The sequence below is a fragment of the Haemorhous mexicanus genome, chromosome 2 (genome assembly GCF_027477595.1).
Source record: "Haemorhous mexicanus isolate bHaeMex1 chromosome 2, bHaeMex1.pri, whole genome shotgun sequence".
Taxonomy (NCBI): Eukaryota; Metazoa; Chordata; class Aves; order Passeriformes; family Fringillidae; genus Haemorhous; species Haemorhous mexicanus.
In genome coordinates, this window is record NC_082342.1 from 71,119,350 (window position 1) to 71,136,954 (window position 17,605).

General features: G+C 39.3%; 1 protein-coding gene across 4 annotated transcripts in view; it reads right to left on the bottom strand.

The window, feature by feature from the left end:
- The window catches only part of KLF12 (KLF transcription factor 12), a 233,269-nt gene that overhangs the window by 139,999 nt on the left and 75,665 nt on the right, over positions 1–17,605 (bottom strand). For all 4 annotated transcript variants that reach the window (XM_059839142.1, XM_059839144.1, XM_059839140.1 and 1 more), the window contains one exon: positions 3,851–3,940. In XM_059839142.1, the coding sequence (XP_059695125.1) occupies positions 3,851–3,916 (66 nt within the window). In that variant the 5' untranslated portion in view covers positions 3,917–3,940. The remainder of the gene's footprint in view (positions 1–3,850; positions 3,941–17,605) is intronic.

Genomic DNA, 17,605 nt, shown 5'->3' on the forward strand with positions numbered 1-17,605 from the left:
ATTAAACTACTCTAAACTGGCGACAATAAAACAGTGTAGAACTGTTTTAACTTTTTCCAAAGCAAAGAGAAAATCCATTTTCCTTGTAAATACCTCTTTGTTCCAAATCTGACCAGTAACCTCCATCTCTTTAGGAATGTCTTCCTTATAGACTCCCTAAATCCTAGTCTCCCACAATGATCTAACTTCAACTCAGTGTCTTAAGTATGGATTGGTAAAGGTTTGTCTTCACTATACCAACACAGGCTGCAGTTCCAGACTCCTGCTCACCTCTTCTCCAGTCACAAGCTCCAAGGACCTAGTGCATGGGGCATAGCTGAAATGTCAAATGTCATAGCTGCAATTTCCTTTCAGACTCAGCTCGCAAATGGGCTGCTTTGCAGCTGGGAGTACTTCCCAGTTTCCTTCTTCCAGGGCTACCCTTAAAATCTCAGCTGGATTACACTTTTTTTGTGCATTCCTCTTGCAGTATTGCATTTTAAATTCACCTTCACTTGCTCTATATAAGTAACACTTGCGCAGCGTAAGGGCTGAGACTACTTTTTAAGAAAACTACTTAAAAAATTTTTCAGTGGTATAAGACCAAGTTTGGAGGGAGCACCCAAATACAGCAAAAGAGCAATCATGAAACAAAACAAAACATGTAACACACAAGTTAAAAGATCTTGGAGCTCATGCACAAATGGTAGAGAAGAACCTTATATTATACTTAACCTCTTTTGCAAAAAGAGACTGAAGTCTATAAATTAAAACAAGCAACAAGGGAATATAATGGATTGATTGCCTAGCTTGGTATCCAAATACAGCAAGAAGTGCTAGTATCTGCTCTGTCCTGATTCTCATCTACATCATGCATGATTTCTACTACCACCATACAGAGTCAACAGACAACCTGGTGAAGACAAAGTTGCCCAGAGCAGTACAGGGAAGATCAATTTCTTATGAATGAAATGTACATGGCCACATGGCGCATTTTTCACCACAATTGTATGTCACAAAAAGTAAGTGAAAAAGTAACTCGAGGTTAAAAGCTGGTGTTGTTGCTATAAAAACTTTTTTTTTCCCAATTGTGCTTTCATTTTGGTGCTGTAGGTGGAAATGTTCCTTCTGAGATTTTTTTTTATTTCCATGTTGTCCAGTTATTGGAATGATCATTTTTCACTTTATCAAGAATTCTGAGCTGAGTATTTTCTACTTTAAGTAAATAGGTCAAGGGGAGGACCAGCTGGGTGTGCAACACAGTCCTGCATTCATAAATGGCCAGACAACACCCAAACTCCCCCCGGAAGGTCCTGTGTGTGAAGCCCACCTTGGAGGCCATGAATCACAAGGTAGAGTTATCCAAGGCACAACCACAGAGAAAACACCTTTTCTGGATGACATATTCATGTGTCCTGCAGAAAAGCATTCAACATTCCTACAGGGAACAGGCACATATCCTTAAAAAATTCTTTAAAATTAAGAAGATGTTTATCTGAAATACGAGCTCAGACTTAAACAGGAGACAACTCAAAGTGGTCCTGTAGCACTTCCAAGACAATAGCACCCTAAAGCCTCATGGGCAAAGCATGACAATTCAGCATTCTCTAGTCTGAGAGATAATGCTCACCATCCTGGTCAAGGGCCGCTGGTGCTCCAGACCCTTTTGATTTCACTCCTCCACAACTGATACTGCTTTCATGATTCTCCAATCACAGATTAAACCTTTTTTACATAACCCTTAACCCATGTCTCACTTTTGCCTTTGCAAACCTAGAGCCAACAGCTGATATCAAGCCAGAACAGCAAAAAACCCCAAATGTCTTCCTATGAGATTTGGAAGAGTGTTTCTGGTGTTAAGCTCTTAAGTGATGAAGCTTTGGCCACTACGCTCAGAAGACTCAAAATGCCATCCTAGTTCCCAAAGTTTCAAGTAGAAGTCACATCTCTCTGTACACACATATGCTGTGATGGAGGTGCAACTCTAGGGACTTTGGGCGCTATAACAACACAGACAGACACCACAATTTCAGACTCCTACTACTTGGATCACACTTTAGTTCCCACTCCATGCTTCCCAGTTATGATATTCATCTTCCCAAATAGCTCCATGTGCTGATTTTGGTAATCACATCCTTCAAACACTTGTCCCTGTTATGTATAGCAACATCTACATATTCAAAGCAGTCTCCAAAGTACATGCCAAACATCTGTTTCAACCAGCTCTCTTTAGAGTTTAAGCTGTTTGTTGGAAAATTGCCATCCTAATGGCCAGCTCCTCTGTTAGTGAACTGGAGAATTCATTCTGTATTTATTGATTGTTCCCTAATGAAGAATCATAAAGGTGCCAGAGACTCTTGACTAGACACTACTTAATTAGTACTAAAGTGCATAAAATTCAAAATCAAACGAGTTCTTTGTCCAATGGCTCAGTCACTGGGGGAAAAAGTGACATCATTTTCTGCTTATACAGAAGTCCATAAAATTTTATTTTAAAAATCTAAGGAAATTAAAAAATTATATAGATTATTAATTTCCTTCCAGTTCCTAAGACACCAAGTAGGTCTTCCAGAAACAATTCACAGTTTGCTAAAGGAAGTTCTCTTCATAAAGGACCCAGCAATATGTATCATGCACAGAATTTATTTTATACTGAACAAAGGCAAATGGCAATGGAACCTTTGTCTTCTGAACACTATACAGAAATGTCTCTGTTACATAAAAAGACATAATGCAAAGCATACAGAAAGTATTAAAAATGAATGGATCTGTCTTTTCATCATCATGTCTCCCACAATAGTTCAATTTTTACATTCCCACAAACTACATTGTATTGGAGTAATTTCTGAGGTTATTTGCTCTCAAGAAGGCAGAGGTGAGCAAGAACTCGATTAAATGCCAACCTTTTTCTTCCTCTCAAACTTAAAGCCTCAAAAACACCCTGAATAACTACTATTTCCTTGCAAGTATTTCAAATTAAGTCATCCTGAAAGTTAATTTCCTCTTTTCTATATCATTCAAATTCTCAAATAAATAACTGAGAAAATAGCAGAAAGGGAAAAAGCCAAGTAACAGAATTAGGAAAAAGCCCATCCCTACAAGACAATAGCACTGCTTCTATTAGGCTGCTTGTTGAAGGCATCTGTCTTCAGATTGGTAAAGTGGCTTGGATTGTTTGGAGTAACATACCATGTACACAAGAAAACAAAGTTTCATGATAACAAAAAATCCATTAAAACAGACACCCTTGCTGTAATCTACAGTCATTGATAGCACATATGCAAGAAAATACCCTCCCATCTTCCTAAAAGCTATCACTCCAACACCAAGTTCTGCATAAAAAAGTCAAAATCCAATTCATGATCTGTACCACATCCAGCAGCTGATGTTCTCTTATCTTAATGATAAACAAGTGTATTTCACTGGAGAGAGAGCAGGTTTCCACAAACAGAAAGTGGAGTAGGATGAGCATAAAAAGGATTAAACAATTGCAGTAAGGCAAATAACCCAAGAAGGCAGAACAGCAAAGATACATACATACATATATGGACTTCCCAGACATATGGTTTCCTTTACTGAAATCTATTCCTTTTTCCTTTTTTTTAAATTAAACTGCACCTTTTTTTAATAGGTGCAAAATTACACCAACAGCAACTCAGCTATCCCAGATGATTTCAGTAAATCTTCTGCAGAGTTTTGTTCTGTGATCCCAGCAGATCAGACTAGACGCTCACCAGTGCAAATCCCAAGAAAATATGCTCCAGAACAGTGGAAATAAAGAAAAACATGGAAAAGAAAATGGGAGGGACAGCTAACCACAGAGAAGCTGGGGAAGGGTTACCAGAGTGAGGTCACACAAACCTCTACTTACCCCTTGCTCAGATTCCAGCAGCTCTGTTTTGACTCTGACTGCCGGCATCCCATCAAGCATTAACATTCTGTTCTCAAGGGCGCTGATGTCCTAAGGCAAAAAAGGACAAGGTTAATCAAAAAATTATGGAAAAACCACTTGTTTCAATTCACTGGTTTAAGTTCTACAATACTGTAGAAATATGTTTCTCTCAGCGGAAATGAAGTTAACGAGGAGGATGTAATAGTAATTTCAAGGAGTTGATGCCAAGTTACTACTTACTTCTGCTAAAACAGTAAATCACACTTTCAGTTATCCTTAAAAGAGAACTAAAGTCTTTGTAAGCAACAAGGAAAAATCATCTCCAATTACTATTTTGTAATTTGAAATTAATCACACAGGTACATGTATATTAATTCCTTGCTTTAGAACTGAAAAGGAAAGCAGTGGTGTCAAACAGTTTGAAGGTTTTGGCAGTACGCTTAGGTATAGTTGATTTCAGTCAAAACACTTGTACTTCTGGTAGAGAAAGCTTTTGTGGAGAAGTTACAGTGAAGGCCTGTACCCACACACATTATAAATTAATACACAATTGCTCAAATTTCTTATCATCTTATTTAGTTATCAGCATTTGCTAATGAAAATCTCCACACACCTCTGAGACAAAAGAAATTATCACCGAGAGAGATACAAAAGCAAGTTAAAAAGATGCACTGTCCACGTAGTTATGGGCACTATATGCTGAGAGCTTCAAGCTGAAGGAGGATTTGCAGAACTGTGGCTCCCTGAATCAACATTCCTGCTGTTACTGGAGCAGTTTATGAGGACATACAAAACAATCCTCTTGTGCCTTCAATTCAAACAGTACCTCAACCTGAATCAATTTTCTACTCCAGCCAATGCTCAAGGCTGGTGTTTGAAAGCAAGTGTCTTCAGTTGCCATTTAGTCTGGACAACATGGAGAGAATAAAAAACATTTTATCTTTTGAAAGCTCACATTCAAGCTAGAATGTGAGCTTACAAATCCAGACACCCTGGTCAGTGCTCAAGAAATATGGAGACATCACAGCCATTTTTCAAATAATGTAACTGAAGCACACTTCACTTACAAGTGACTCATTCACAGTCAGTTATTAATCTGCAGCCCTGGCTGGAAGACTTTAGACTGGAAACTCACCTCTGCTCTGGTACCTCGTACCAGTCCTCTAACTGCATGAGAATGGGAAAAAAAAAAAATTTCCGTGTTTCACAGGCAGCAGATCCATTCAGCACTGCATGGTGCCATTATTCATAAGGAATGCATTTATAGCCCTGTTCCTTATCATGGTTGCTTCAGTGGAAGTTTAAGGAAAATGGTCTGTTGGAATGGAGCTTCCAAAGTACGTTTCAAAACCTTAAACTACTTTAAACATTTTCTTTTTTCCAATCAATACCTCATCCCAGGGCCTTCACTTTCCAGGATAGAAACACTAAATAAACGGTTTATTTTTTGTATACTCCTATATTGTAATTTAAAGAACATGTTGAAAAGGGAAACTGATATGCCCAACATGCTGCCAAAAGCAGAGCAAATGACCTGCTTAAAATCCCTGTCACCCTCACTTTAAGTCCTGTGTATTTTAGCACCCAGAGCTGTGGTTAGTTACTACAGGACTGGAAGAAGCTTGATGGTGAAGCAGATAAGCAAGTGCAATCTCTATTTCTTTCCTTTAAAAGTAGATTTCGATCATTCACAGAAAGCTCTAAATGCTTACAGCAATAAAATTTCAGATTGAACAACTAATTTTCAGCAGGACACTTCTGCATTCATTTGAATGTGAGAATGGAAACCAGTCAAACTACTGAGACTTCTCACTCCATGCTATGTTACTGTTGTGCATCCACTGTACTTTTAAAGTATGCCACAACAAGAAGGGGAAGAAAAACAAACTCTTCCTATGTTTGCTGAGCAAATTGTTTTGTGCACCTTGATCTTTATTCAGTGTTTGAGGAACAAGGTGGAAAAAACGCAGGAAGGGTCTCTGATGCCACAAAGAAGCTGGATGAAATTGTGCCTGACTACATCTTTCTCCCCAGCAAGGGCCCTGCACTGCTTACTTATTAGCAGCAGATCGCAGGTGTCACTGAGCCCCATCAGTTTGGATGTGGTTTGAGGTGGATAAAGAGCAGAAGCCTGCGTGGCATTCCTGGCTCCCCCAGTGCCTATTTTGCAAGTTGAGAGGTCCCTCTGCTTTCTTGATTTATAGGCAGCACAGTTGAATTTTACAGCAAGATCAGGAATACACCATCATCAAACATCCCTTAGGCTGTTTAGCTCACAGACAAAGAAGGATGAGCTGATGCTGCACCGTGTCCCTGAGGAAGTTTTACCCGCCTGAGCAAAGGGAAGAGGCTGGCTTACGCAGGAGGCACAGGCAGAAGGAGGGGGGAAGACAAAGTGCTACAGAGGAAAGGCAGGTTTAATGAACTGTTAGAATCTGATTAGAGGCTAATGTCCCTTTTAGTGCTTTGTACCAATTTACAGCTGATATACTTGAACCATTTTTTCCCCACTGGCTGTGATAAACTCATTAGTTTTAAAAATGCAAGCTAAACAGAGCCTTTGAAGTTTAAAACTGATAAATCATGAAAACCTGACTAGTTCATGTACCATTTAACACATTTCCATTTAACTAAATTTTCATCGTGTTCTCTTCTCCTTTTGTTCTCCAAAAATCTTATTTCTTAAAAGCAGCCTTTCGAGTGCTGGCCTGAAGAGCAAATACTCTGGCTGCGAACAGCTATGCCTTTCGGGTAATTTATAATTCACAGGAGCAATAATCACAGGAGTAAATTATTTCCAAACTATTTGATCTCTTCTGCATTTAAAACTTGAAGTACGCTGTGTGACACATCCTGAGAGGCCACTGCTGAGTAGATCCAGTCTGTGTGTGATCACAGGGACGACACATTCAGCCCAAAGTCACCCAGAGAGCTGATCCTTCCAAACAGCGTTCTCCTGCCATAACCAGTGCTTGCACCACAGTATGTTCAAAGCCATGCAGCAAACTAGATAAAACTGTTGAGGTTTGCATAGAGTGGGCTGCCACCTAAGGCAAAGGGGCTTGAGCTACTCCCAGTGGGGCTGGAGATTTGAACTGAGCTCTTCCAGGAGCCTTCAAGGTCAGGCAAACAGATGGAGCATCCACACCAGAGTGAAGCCAGGCTGCTCCAGTGCCCACAGTAACTGATGACACTCATGAGACCCACTGGCAGAGATAGGTGATGTGATGTATTGAGTCAATGCATTATTCAGGCAACCCCATTTTCTTCATTAACTGTGGTCGCTAACTTCCAGCCCCCAAAATTGCTCCGGTGAAGGGTACCTTAATTTGTGTCACAGTCCTTCCTTTTCTAGTCTCCCACCTCAGCCCACCTGGGGTACTCCTTTACCACCTTCGTAAAACGCACAGCAGATGTAGGTCCTCAACCACGCAGACAATCAAGCCAAACACTGCATGACCTTACCAAAACATCTGTTCTCTCGGATGAGTAACTCATCCTAAAAGAGATAATGCTCTCTTTCTCAGTGCCATCCGCTGGAACCTGCCACTAATCACTTTTGGACATTTATTCCCTTGAAATATTAATTAAAAACACAAATCATACCCAGGTCTGTATGGGAAACTGCTACTAGAGCAGTTGTTACACAAGACAAATAAGCTTTCAAGCTTACAAGCTCTTCTGAGAAGCTGTGGCAGTCAGTTAATAACCAGACTCTCCCACTCCTAAAAAGGCTACATTTTCAGCACAGCACCTCTACAGCTACATGGCATTTTCTTCATGCGGATGGCTTTCCGTTGCAACTTTTAATCAAATTATATTTCACTACTTTAGAGGAACAAAAAAATCCCAAATCTTGTTATTTCATCCTGATACAAACTCCCTCAGCACCCCGTAGTGTTTATTTAATTATGAATTACATTACTATGACATTTGCCATTCACAAGAAGTGCTAAGGTTTTGTAGGCAAGTTTTTCATTTGGCCAAGCCATACATTTTGGAACACACTGCAATCTTTTAAGAACCAGAGAGTATCAGATGCCACAACTGATCTCCTGTTCTGAGACACCACAAAAGACACCCCCCCTAAACCCCCTTTATAATTTCTTCTAAGCATAGGCTGAGAGAAACCAGATATCCCCACTCCACATCATAGTTTTTTTCTCCCACTTTCCAAGACTTTCACATCTAGCTGCTCAGTACCAAAACCCTGGAAACCCCAGAAAGGAAGCACTGAGCTCAGGCTTCAGAGCACCCAGAACTCAGACCTCGCATTTCCTGCATGGATTGACAAACATTTACATTCCTGTGAAAGAAAGTCTCCTCGTCTTGTTCCACTCCTGAACACACAAGCAATACAGAGGCAAGGCAGATGATGACGCTTGACACTGCTGCCACTAATGAAAGGTTTAGTCTCACTCCTCTCACTGAAGAGAACCTAGTTCTCACTCAAGTGTGAACAGAGTTGCACACTGGTAAGACAGAGACACTGATGGTTCTGCTTTCATCCATGGTGACCGAAAAGGTTCGGCTGACAATTCAGTTTTCAAAACTCTTGTGGGCTTGACCTTAGCCATCTACCATATGCCCATCCAAGCTACTGCTGCATTCCTCCTCTCCCTCAACAGCATGAGGGAAGAACAGAATAAAGAAAAGCTCAGGAGATGAGATAAAGACAAGAAAATCACTTATGAGGTACTGACAGAGGCAAAATGGACTTGATTTGGGGAAAACCAATTTATTGTGAATAGAGTTGGATGGTGAGAAACAAAGACTAAAACTAAGCACTTCAAACCCCCAGCTTCCTTCTGCCCAGGCCCAGCTTCATTCCAAATCTTCCTTTACTTTTCTGTACAAACTTAACTTTTAAGAAGACACACTTTGATTTTGAGAAAAGAAGTATCAGTTAGGAGAAGTCTCAAATTCACCATTCAAGCCACAGAAAAAAGTTTCAAGCTTAAGGGGAATACACTTGAACAGCTAAGAGCCATGAACGACCTTTAGGCAGTCCTTCTGTCTCAGAACTATGACACAAAACTTTCTCTGCCTAAACTTCTGGTTCTTTTAACACAACTTTTCTATACCTGTAATAATTTCTTAATTCATCATTATAGTCTTGGGGTAATTTTTGTTATAACAAAATCCTTGATAGTTGATAAACACAAGGTTTTAAGTCTTCTTTTTTATCCAGACATCTTAGAAACATCACTGAACTAACCATGAAGTTATCTAACTATGTCAGTTATATGCCCTATAAATACAACTATTGTGTTGATTTTTCCCAACAAATATACACAAATTCCTATTATTCTCTTTGCTTACATTACTACACTGAAGTTATTCATCAAAGCAAGAGTCAGCATAACACACCAAGACAAAACATGTGAAGTGATCTTACTTGAGGTAAAGTACAACCTTTTAATGGTATGACTAGGTAAGTTTTTCAAAATGTGAAATTGTTTTTTTCTCTTAGTTTCACAGGATAATAGAAAAATGAAGGATTACCATCTCTTATCAAATATAGCAATCTTCATAGGAGAGGAAACCAAGGAAACCTGTCAACTTACTTAGTTTTCTGAAGACCTTTATACACCATACAATGAGATCTGTTATTCACTTATATGCAGTTCTCTCTAAGATGAAACATACCAGTTAAAGAAAGTACATTCACGTGGCTAGAAGAGAATCACTTAACTGGGAGTTCTGCCAGGGAACTGGGGGTAACAGCCTATGTCTTGCCATAAGAATCTTCATCATATGTAATTATATCCATAGCTGTGTGAAATGTTCATAATGAAAGCAGAGATTCTGGTAGTTCTATATATTACCCCAAACTTGAATTTTCAGGCAAATTCACCAGAAAACTACAGTTTGCCTTTACTGATGCTTCAAGGAAAGCCAAAACAATTTGTGCAAAAAAAGTGAAGTAAAGCCTTAGACTTCTTACTGTTTTCATGTGAAACTGGGTGGAGTTGATTCTAGTTCATTTCAATTAAAAATTAATTTTCTTTGGTGAGAAGGGACACAGACTGCAAGGCATCCAGTGAACAGGGAGGCATCACAGCTCTAAGCTTTTTAGGAAGGCTTCTGAGTTTGTTCTCTTATTACAATTGTGCCTGAAAGGAAGAGCCCAGATTTCAACAGCGGCTGTGATTTGATGCTGTTGGAGCCTGAGGCACATGCAAGGGTTGGCCTTCAGCACATGCTCCCAAGATCAGATCCTTGCTAGAAACACCAGACCATGTGCAGCTGTATCCCACTCATACCTGTGCAAAGATGTGCACATGTGCAACACAAGTTTCTCAAATTCCTACCTGACTGCCTAGATCTCTTGAAGAAAATAATGCTAATTTTGAAAACAGCAGACTTTCAAAATTATGAAGTACTCAAATCCCTAAGGATGTAGCTATGTCGTAATTTGCAACATATTTTTACAGATCTGTCTCCAGGAAAAAACTTCATGTCGAGACAGTATTCAGTGAAGACGACAGAGATCTCAAATTTTGCTGCTAAAATCTTTTTGATTAGCTTGGGTTTAGGTTAGTTTTAGGAAACATAAATAGAACTGAAGAGATGTGAGCAGCTTCCAGGTGACAGAGGATCATCAAGTGCCCTGGCAACTAGAGGCCAATCTGCTCTTTCTCAAACTCAGCAGGCAACCCTGTCAGCTTTGATGGCTTAAAATCCCTTTACATCAACTCTGCTGTCCTGCCAGTTTTAGTGCTTCTACAAAGAATTATGGATCCTTCCTGTGGTAGAGAATTCAGACACAACAGGTTACAACCAACAGTACTTACACCAAAGCCTCACACTTAGCAACATTAATGACTTCATTGTTTTCCTTCTAATACAACATGCACAGAATATTTGATTTTTGTGAATATCAATGGATTAGTATCTATGGATTTTCTTAATCTCACACTTAAAAGTCCCACATAATGAAAAAAGCCCAACATCTCCATCAAAAAGAGAGTGGGAAAGGAGCCATCATTTAGGAGTGGCACATTTTTAAGAAAGGGTACATGTGCAGAAAACATGTACTACATTTATCTTTAAACTAGAATTATTTTAAAAGATGTCTTTTCAGAACACTTGATACGTAATAGTAAAATAAACTCTTGATAGTTTCTCCTTTGGGCTTTTGAAGTAGTCAAGACTACTATCAAGTCAAAACTCATTACTTTTTCCCAAAAACCCAACAAAAACAAAACAACAACAACAAAACCCCCAGTAATTGATTTAGATTGCCACTTCTCATTGACCACTATTATAAGACAAGTGTTTTTTAAAAACTGTAGCTCCATTTCCAAAGTAGTGCTCTAATAGCATATGTCAACTGCCCTCAAGAGTGGAGAAGAGCTTAAAGAAGAGTTTGAAGATGAATAAAGCTTAAAATTAAAAACAAACCTCACCACCTGGAAAAAAAAATTGGAACAGGAAACAGAATAATTTGTCTAGAATTATATTGACCTAATTTGCACATATTACTTAAAGATTACCTTCACTATTGTCTTCATTGTGACTATTTTGTACTTACTGAGCAAATGAATATTAAATGGCATTGCCCAGGAGCTTGCCGGCAGATACACAGTGACTCCAATTTTACTCTGAATTCTGACTATAGCTGCTTTGGTCAGAAAATTAGCTGCTGAAAGCACAGGGAGCTGGCTGGCACAGTTTCCCCTTCCATAAAGACAAATACAATATGGATTCTGTGTGCTGGAGAATAGAAGGAACATTTAGCATGCAGCAGTAGTCAAGAGTTTAGTCCAAAATTTGTGCATTCATGATGTTATGTGGCAGGCCAAACATTGCTCTTTCCCAAGAAGAGAAGACGCTTTCTACAGGATCTGCTTGGCACCATCATCCCATGCAGTCCAAAGGACCATCACCTCAAAGCATCAGTACCTTCAGCTCTACAACAAAGCTCCAGAGGGAGCAATGAAACAACCACATAAGCACTTTCACACGCCTGGACATTATCACTTGCTTCAGAAATTAAGCCAGCCCTTGCCATTTGTGTTTCAAAGTAAACAAACATGCTACCAATAATACTGTCTGTCCCACTGCTGCATGGGATCATACCCAACCCTTCAGCTCAGCAACAAACTGAGGTTTTTGTCCTCCTCCAGGTGCCATGTTCACTCCCCTAAAATAAAACATGGCAATAAATTGATGGTCAGGGCCAAAATCTGGCTTCTTATAAACCACAGACATTACAAACTGTATCCTCTGGACGAGAGCAATATAGGGTTATGCTGATGTTAAATACACCTAGTGCCTTCTAGAAGCTGAGCCACAGAAATGTTAGGCTACTGGCACTGCTTCTATGCAGCAGGTAAGTAAGGGTAATTCCTTGTGTCTCACTCATCTGGGAGCTCCAACACAGAGGCAGAATGAAAAGGGAAAGAAGGAAAAGCCAGCCTTTGGAACAACTAAAATTCAAGAATTTCAGCTAAGACTTCTTTTTTATTTCAGATTTACTTGGTTTACACAAATTTTTTAAAAACTTTTGGGGTTTCTTACTATTAAAAACAGAGCAGTATATGACACCCATAAGAGAACAACTTGTTCCCAGAAGTCAGTGGCTCATTTCCAGCTCAGCCTGTCATGCTGCCCATGACAGGAACAGCAACCTTGAGGAGGAGGACACCTTGTGTGCAGTTCCATCTTCCAACACCAGGTATCATAAGACACACTCACGAAGAAGATAGAAGGTTCACACAGAGCCTCAGAAACCATCTGTCACAGTTCATGTGCAAAGTCAGAGATACCACAGGCAGTAAGTGGTGAAACCAAGTGCTCTTTCAATGGCCTTGTTCCAGCTGCCAGTTAGAGTTGTGACCACAGTCTCAGCCTCAGAAGCACAGTCAGACAGCAAAAGCATATATAAAGCTCATTTGATTCAAGGACAGGCCAAAATGACACAGAATTAATTAAACAAAACTGAATGATTACACATTCAGATGAAAAAGTCAGACTATATGCCAGAAACTAAGCATTACTCCATGATCTTTCCCCACACCTTACACGCATGTGGAGGAGCAGCAATTGCTGTACATGTTTCTCACCATGGAGCAAGCTCACTGCTCATTCTGACATGTTTAAAGAAAGGGTGTATGCTGTGATGGAACTCCCAAACTGCAAATGTTTAACACCCTGTCCCAACCCAATCTCTGTTTTATTTAACAACAGTCTGAGGTTTCCTGCTCCCCACATGCTTCAGTGGAAACTCCTGAGAAAATACTAATATTAAAGCTGATGAGTAGTACAAAGCTCAAAAAAAGGGAAAACACAGTTCAGAAAAGGGGGAAACTCTTGACTTCTGTTCATTTAGTGAATAAAATACAAAGCACCTCAATTCATTAGTAAGAATTTTTAAGTATCCACCAAATATTTTTTTAAATTGTGTAAAATAACATTTTGATCTCAGACTGGTTGCATCAACTGCTAGATCAAGTCAATACCTAACTACTCACAAGGTACTTTCTTACTCAAGACAGAATGATCAAAATGCTTATGTACAAAAATGTCAAATTAGATTCCACAAGCAACAAATTATAGTAGAATTAGGGCCCATTTTAAAGGCAATTCTAATTAAGTGCTAAGAATTTCTAATTAACAAGTTTTAAATGTCGCCAACATGCATTTCCCACAGATTCCTAAAGAAACTGTGATTCCTCAAACATGTTTAAAAATCAAGTGCTCTGCACAAAATTACTGCAAATTATCAAAATAATGGCAAACTTCAAGATTAAAGAATAATTTAAATAACTCTAGACAGAGGCCATAAAAATCTGGAAACATCAGAAAAATATATACAAGTAGAACATATAGTAAGTAGTACATTAACAGACACTCTGAACTTTCATTAAAACTTCTTCAAAAGGCAGAGATACCGAATTTGCTATATAAAGCCAATCAAACTTGGCAGTTATATTAAATTAGAGGTTATAAACAAAATATATGAGTGTGTGTCTAGGCAAAAGACAAGCTAATGCATAATTCATTTATACCAAGTCATTTTACAGCATGAAATATCATGGAAAAACTTGGGGAACAATGAATGCTATAGCCAAGCTGGTTTTTTCTTAGGATTGCAGGATAATTTAGTGGGAAAGCATCTCAGGAGATCTCCAGTCCAACCTCCCACCCAAAGCAGGTGCTAACTGGAAACCATGGGATTTGCACTGGAAGCTGTAACTTACACACAGAGAGAAGCTGGTGTTGTGACAAGTCTGCTTGTCTAATGGGCTGGATATTGGCTGAAAAACAATTGGACTTCTCTACAGATTTTTTTACCAGGAGCTATCATCAAGCACAAAAATATAGATACAACCTCTGGCTATGCAAACTTGGAAGAGGTACTGGGGCAATACCATCACTCACACAAAAGCCTTGCTACAGCCTTTCCCTAAGCATCCATTATTGACTATTGAAAGCAGAAACAGGCAAGGTAGATGGTCATTTGTTCTAACAGAAAACACATTTCTATTTTTATGTCTTTTCTTTATGTATAATACACTCCAAAAACATCAAAGTTAAATCAGCTCTAAACCATGGCATTCTGGTGTCAAGAGCTGCACTCCAGAATGAACTGACATTCTTCTGCCAAATACCTGCTACAGATCACTGCCAAAAGGTACCTTAAGCTAGCTAGGCCACCGTCTGTTCTTCTGCAGGATTTCACTACCTGACATTTACTGCAGAGGTAAATGAGATGGTCAGCACACAGCATATACAGCTTAGTATGGACTTCAAACAGTAACTTCAGAGCCTTTGTTCCTCTCAGGGACTATTCAATTGCTGAACACGCAGTGATACATCCTGCCCATGCGTACTGCTGCTGCTGGCCAGCTTCTCAACTGGTAAAAATCACAGCCAAACAACAGCACCTGGCAAAGCACCAGCACACTGCAACCTATTGCTGTGCTCCCTGAAACGCTGAGAAGATTTACACCAAGATATACAACAAAACTATTCATTCCTACCTGCTTTTGAACTGTACCTTGCATCAGAGGCGCCCTTTGCAAAAGCATTTGACAGAATCATGTGTGACTGCTAAATGTGCACTGCTGGGTCTTTAAATCCTCATTAGTGTTCTTGAAGTCAGAGCACCTGATTATACATTCCACAGCAGGAAGATCTAACAAAGTGTTGTTATTTGTATCATCCTTTCATCCTGTATCAACCTAGCACCACGCTCCCTTTAAAAATGTATAGTGACCCTACCATGTCAAGGTTTTCAAGAAATAATGCACTGAGATAATTGGTTGCCTGGCATCATACATAGCCTTTAGAGCATGTGTCAAGCCCCAAGTCATACTAATATATTTAACATTTCTCATTAGGACATAAAAAGAAATTGTGCCTGTATAAATCACATATTTATTCCCAACACGTGGCTTAGTTACACTGTGTAAAATGATGAAAAAAATTTCCTGTCCACATTAGCTATGCCTCACATAGACTAAAATGCTTTTATTAGATTTACTTTGCACCACAAGAACTGGATGGGTTAAGTTGCTGATATTTTTAAACAACGATCTCTGTACAGAGATAAAGTGTTATGTGTACTGTATCTTTCTGAAGATACGCAGACCTTGAACATTAATAACATGACAAACTACCTCCATCATTATTCTAGTTGCTGAAATTCAGTAAAAATTACTAAAATATTCTCATCACTAAAATCACAGCCACAGTTGTTTCAAGAGCAGTGTTTATCAGACACTGAATGATGCTGGACACAAATCTGGTGAATGATTCCCTCAATCAATGTAGCTGATTCATGAGAATGCTTTCTATGCTGAAATCTCATGCCAAGTCACCACTTCACATGTAAAGCAAAAATAATTTTAAGAATTATTTTCATGAAAATACACCTTTTGTTAGAAATCACTCCTCATGGGACTTCAGCTAAAAAAATCTGGTTTTTGTGATGAAAAGCACCAAAGTTACATCACTGTTAGTGCTGTTTCATAAAATGTTCATCCCCTGGCTCAGCACCATCCAGACTTCCATCTAATGTCTGTGAGCATGTGCATGTCTTTAGTATTTTGAAGTATACTCCATACTGTCTGAAGATATTAATGAATTCATAATTTCAAGAATTTTAGAAAATAGCTTGGTAATTTTATTACCTCTTTGGTGCCAGGGAGAATAAATTATCCACTCTTAAGTGAAAAATGTGAAATTCTACCATTATTTATTTTTAAGTTTGAAATGGTCTCCAAAACATTCAGGGGTGGTGGTTCCTGTTTGTATTTTGTCACTTGTTTAAGAGCTTATGCTGGTTTTGTTCTTGTTATTGTTTTGGTTGTGTTTTTTTAAGTAATGATAATTCTCAGTTAGTTACATGCCTGAAGAACAACAAAACTCTAAATTTATTTGCAACATGAAAGCATATTTGCAAAATCAATGTATTAATCTCTTACTTCAAAGCACAAACTTAAGTATTAACCAGACTACACCACAAGTGTGAAAAAAAAGAAAAAAAAAAAAAAAAAGAAGTTGTATCACCCTGTGAGGACCTACTAGATTAATCAAAGACATCAATGTATCTGAATCTGATACAGTCATAATAGTGATGTATCTGATTATCAAATTAACACAGCCCATAGAACCCTACTCAAAAGGGCAAAGCAAGCCTTTTAGAACTAGAAAAAAATCCTTCCCATTCTGCCATACAACTGCTCCAGGGTCAGATATAAAGGTTTATACTTGGATAGTTTGGTTGAAACTTTGCAAGTGGATACCAGTAAGTACTTCACATGCTCATCACTCTGAAATGCCTACTAAGAGGTTAGTACTAACATGCACCCATGCAGGGCAGAATCCTGGCAATCTGGAACGTTCCCCAGGGGTCAAAGCAGTACAAGCCAATATAGGAAATACCCGGCTTCATTCTTCACTAGCAAGGAATACATGTTCATCAAAATGTGATAAGCATTTCTGAGTTGCTATCTCAGAAAGAGCTGAAGGCAGCAGACACTTCAACACTTACAACACACCAAGCAGTAAATGCTTACTTTAAGATCTGTACAACCTGTAAATTTTTGTAACTGAAACCTTCAGAATATTTAACTAAATGAACAACAGTTTAACAAACCACCACAGTCATGCTAGAGCAGATCAAGTCCAGCTGTGCAGAGAAGGTCTTAGGGGTGCTGGTGGCGGAGAGGCTGGACATGTCACTCACAGCCCAGAAAGCCAAACATGTCCTGGGCTGCAGCCAAAGCTAGCCAGCTAGGACAGGGAGGGGACTCTGCCCCTCTACTCTGCTCTGATGAGACCCCACCTGGAACCCTGCATCCAGCTCTGGGGTCCCAGCTCAGGGAGGACATGGATCAGTTTGAGCGAGTCCAGAGCAGGGACACCAGGATGTTTAGAGGGATGGAACAGCTCTTGTGTGAAGAAAGGCTAGGAGAATTGGGATTGTTCAGCCTGGACAAGAGAAGGTTTCAGGGAGAACTTACAGCAGCTTTCTGGTACCTGTAGTGGGCCTACAAGAAAGATGGAGAAGAGACTTTTTACAAGTGTATGTAGTGACAGGTCAAGGGGGAATGGTTTCAAATTGAAAGAGGGTAGGGTTACACTAGATACTAGGAAAAAAATCTTTACTGTGAGGCTGGTGAGGCAAAGGCTGGAAAAGATTTCCCAGAGAAGCTGTGGATGCCCCATCCCTAAAGTGTTCACGGCCTGTTTGAAGGGTGCTCGAGCAACCTGGTCTAG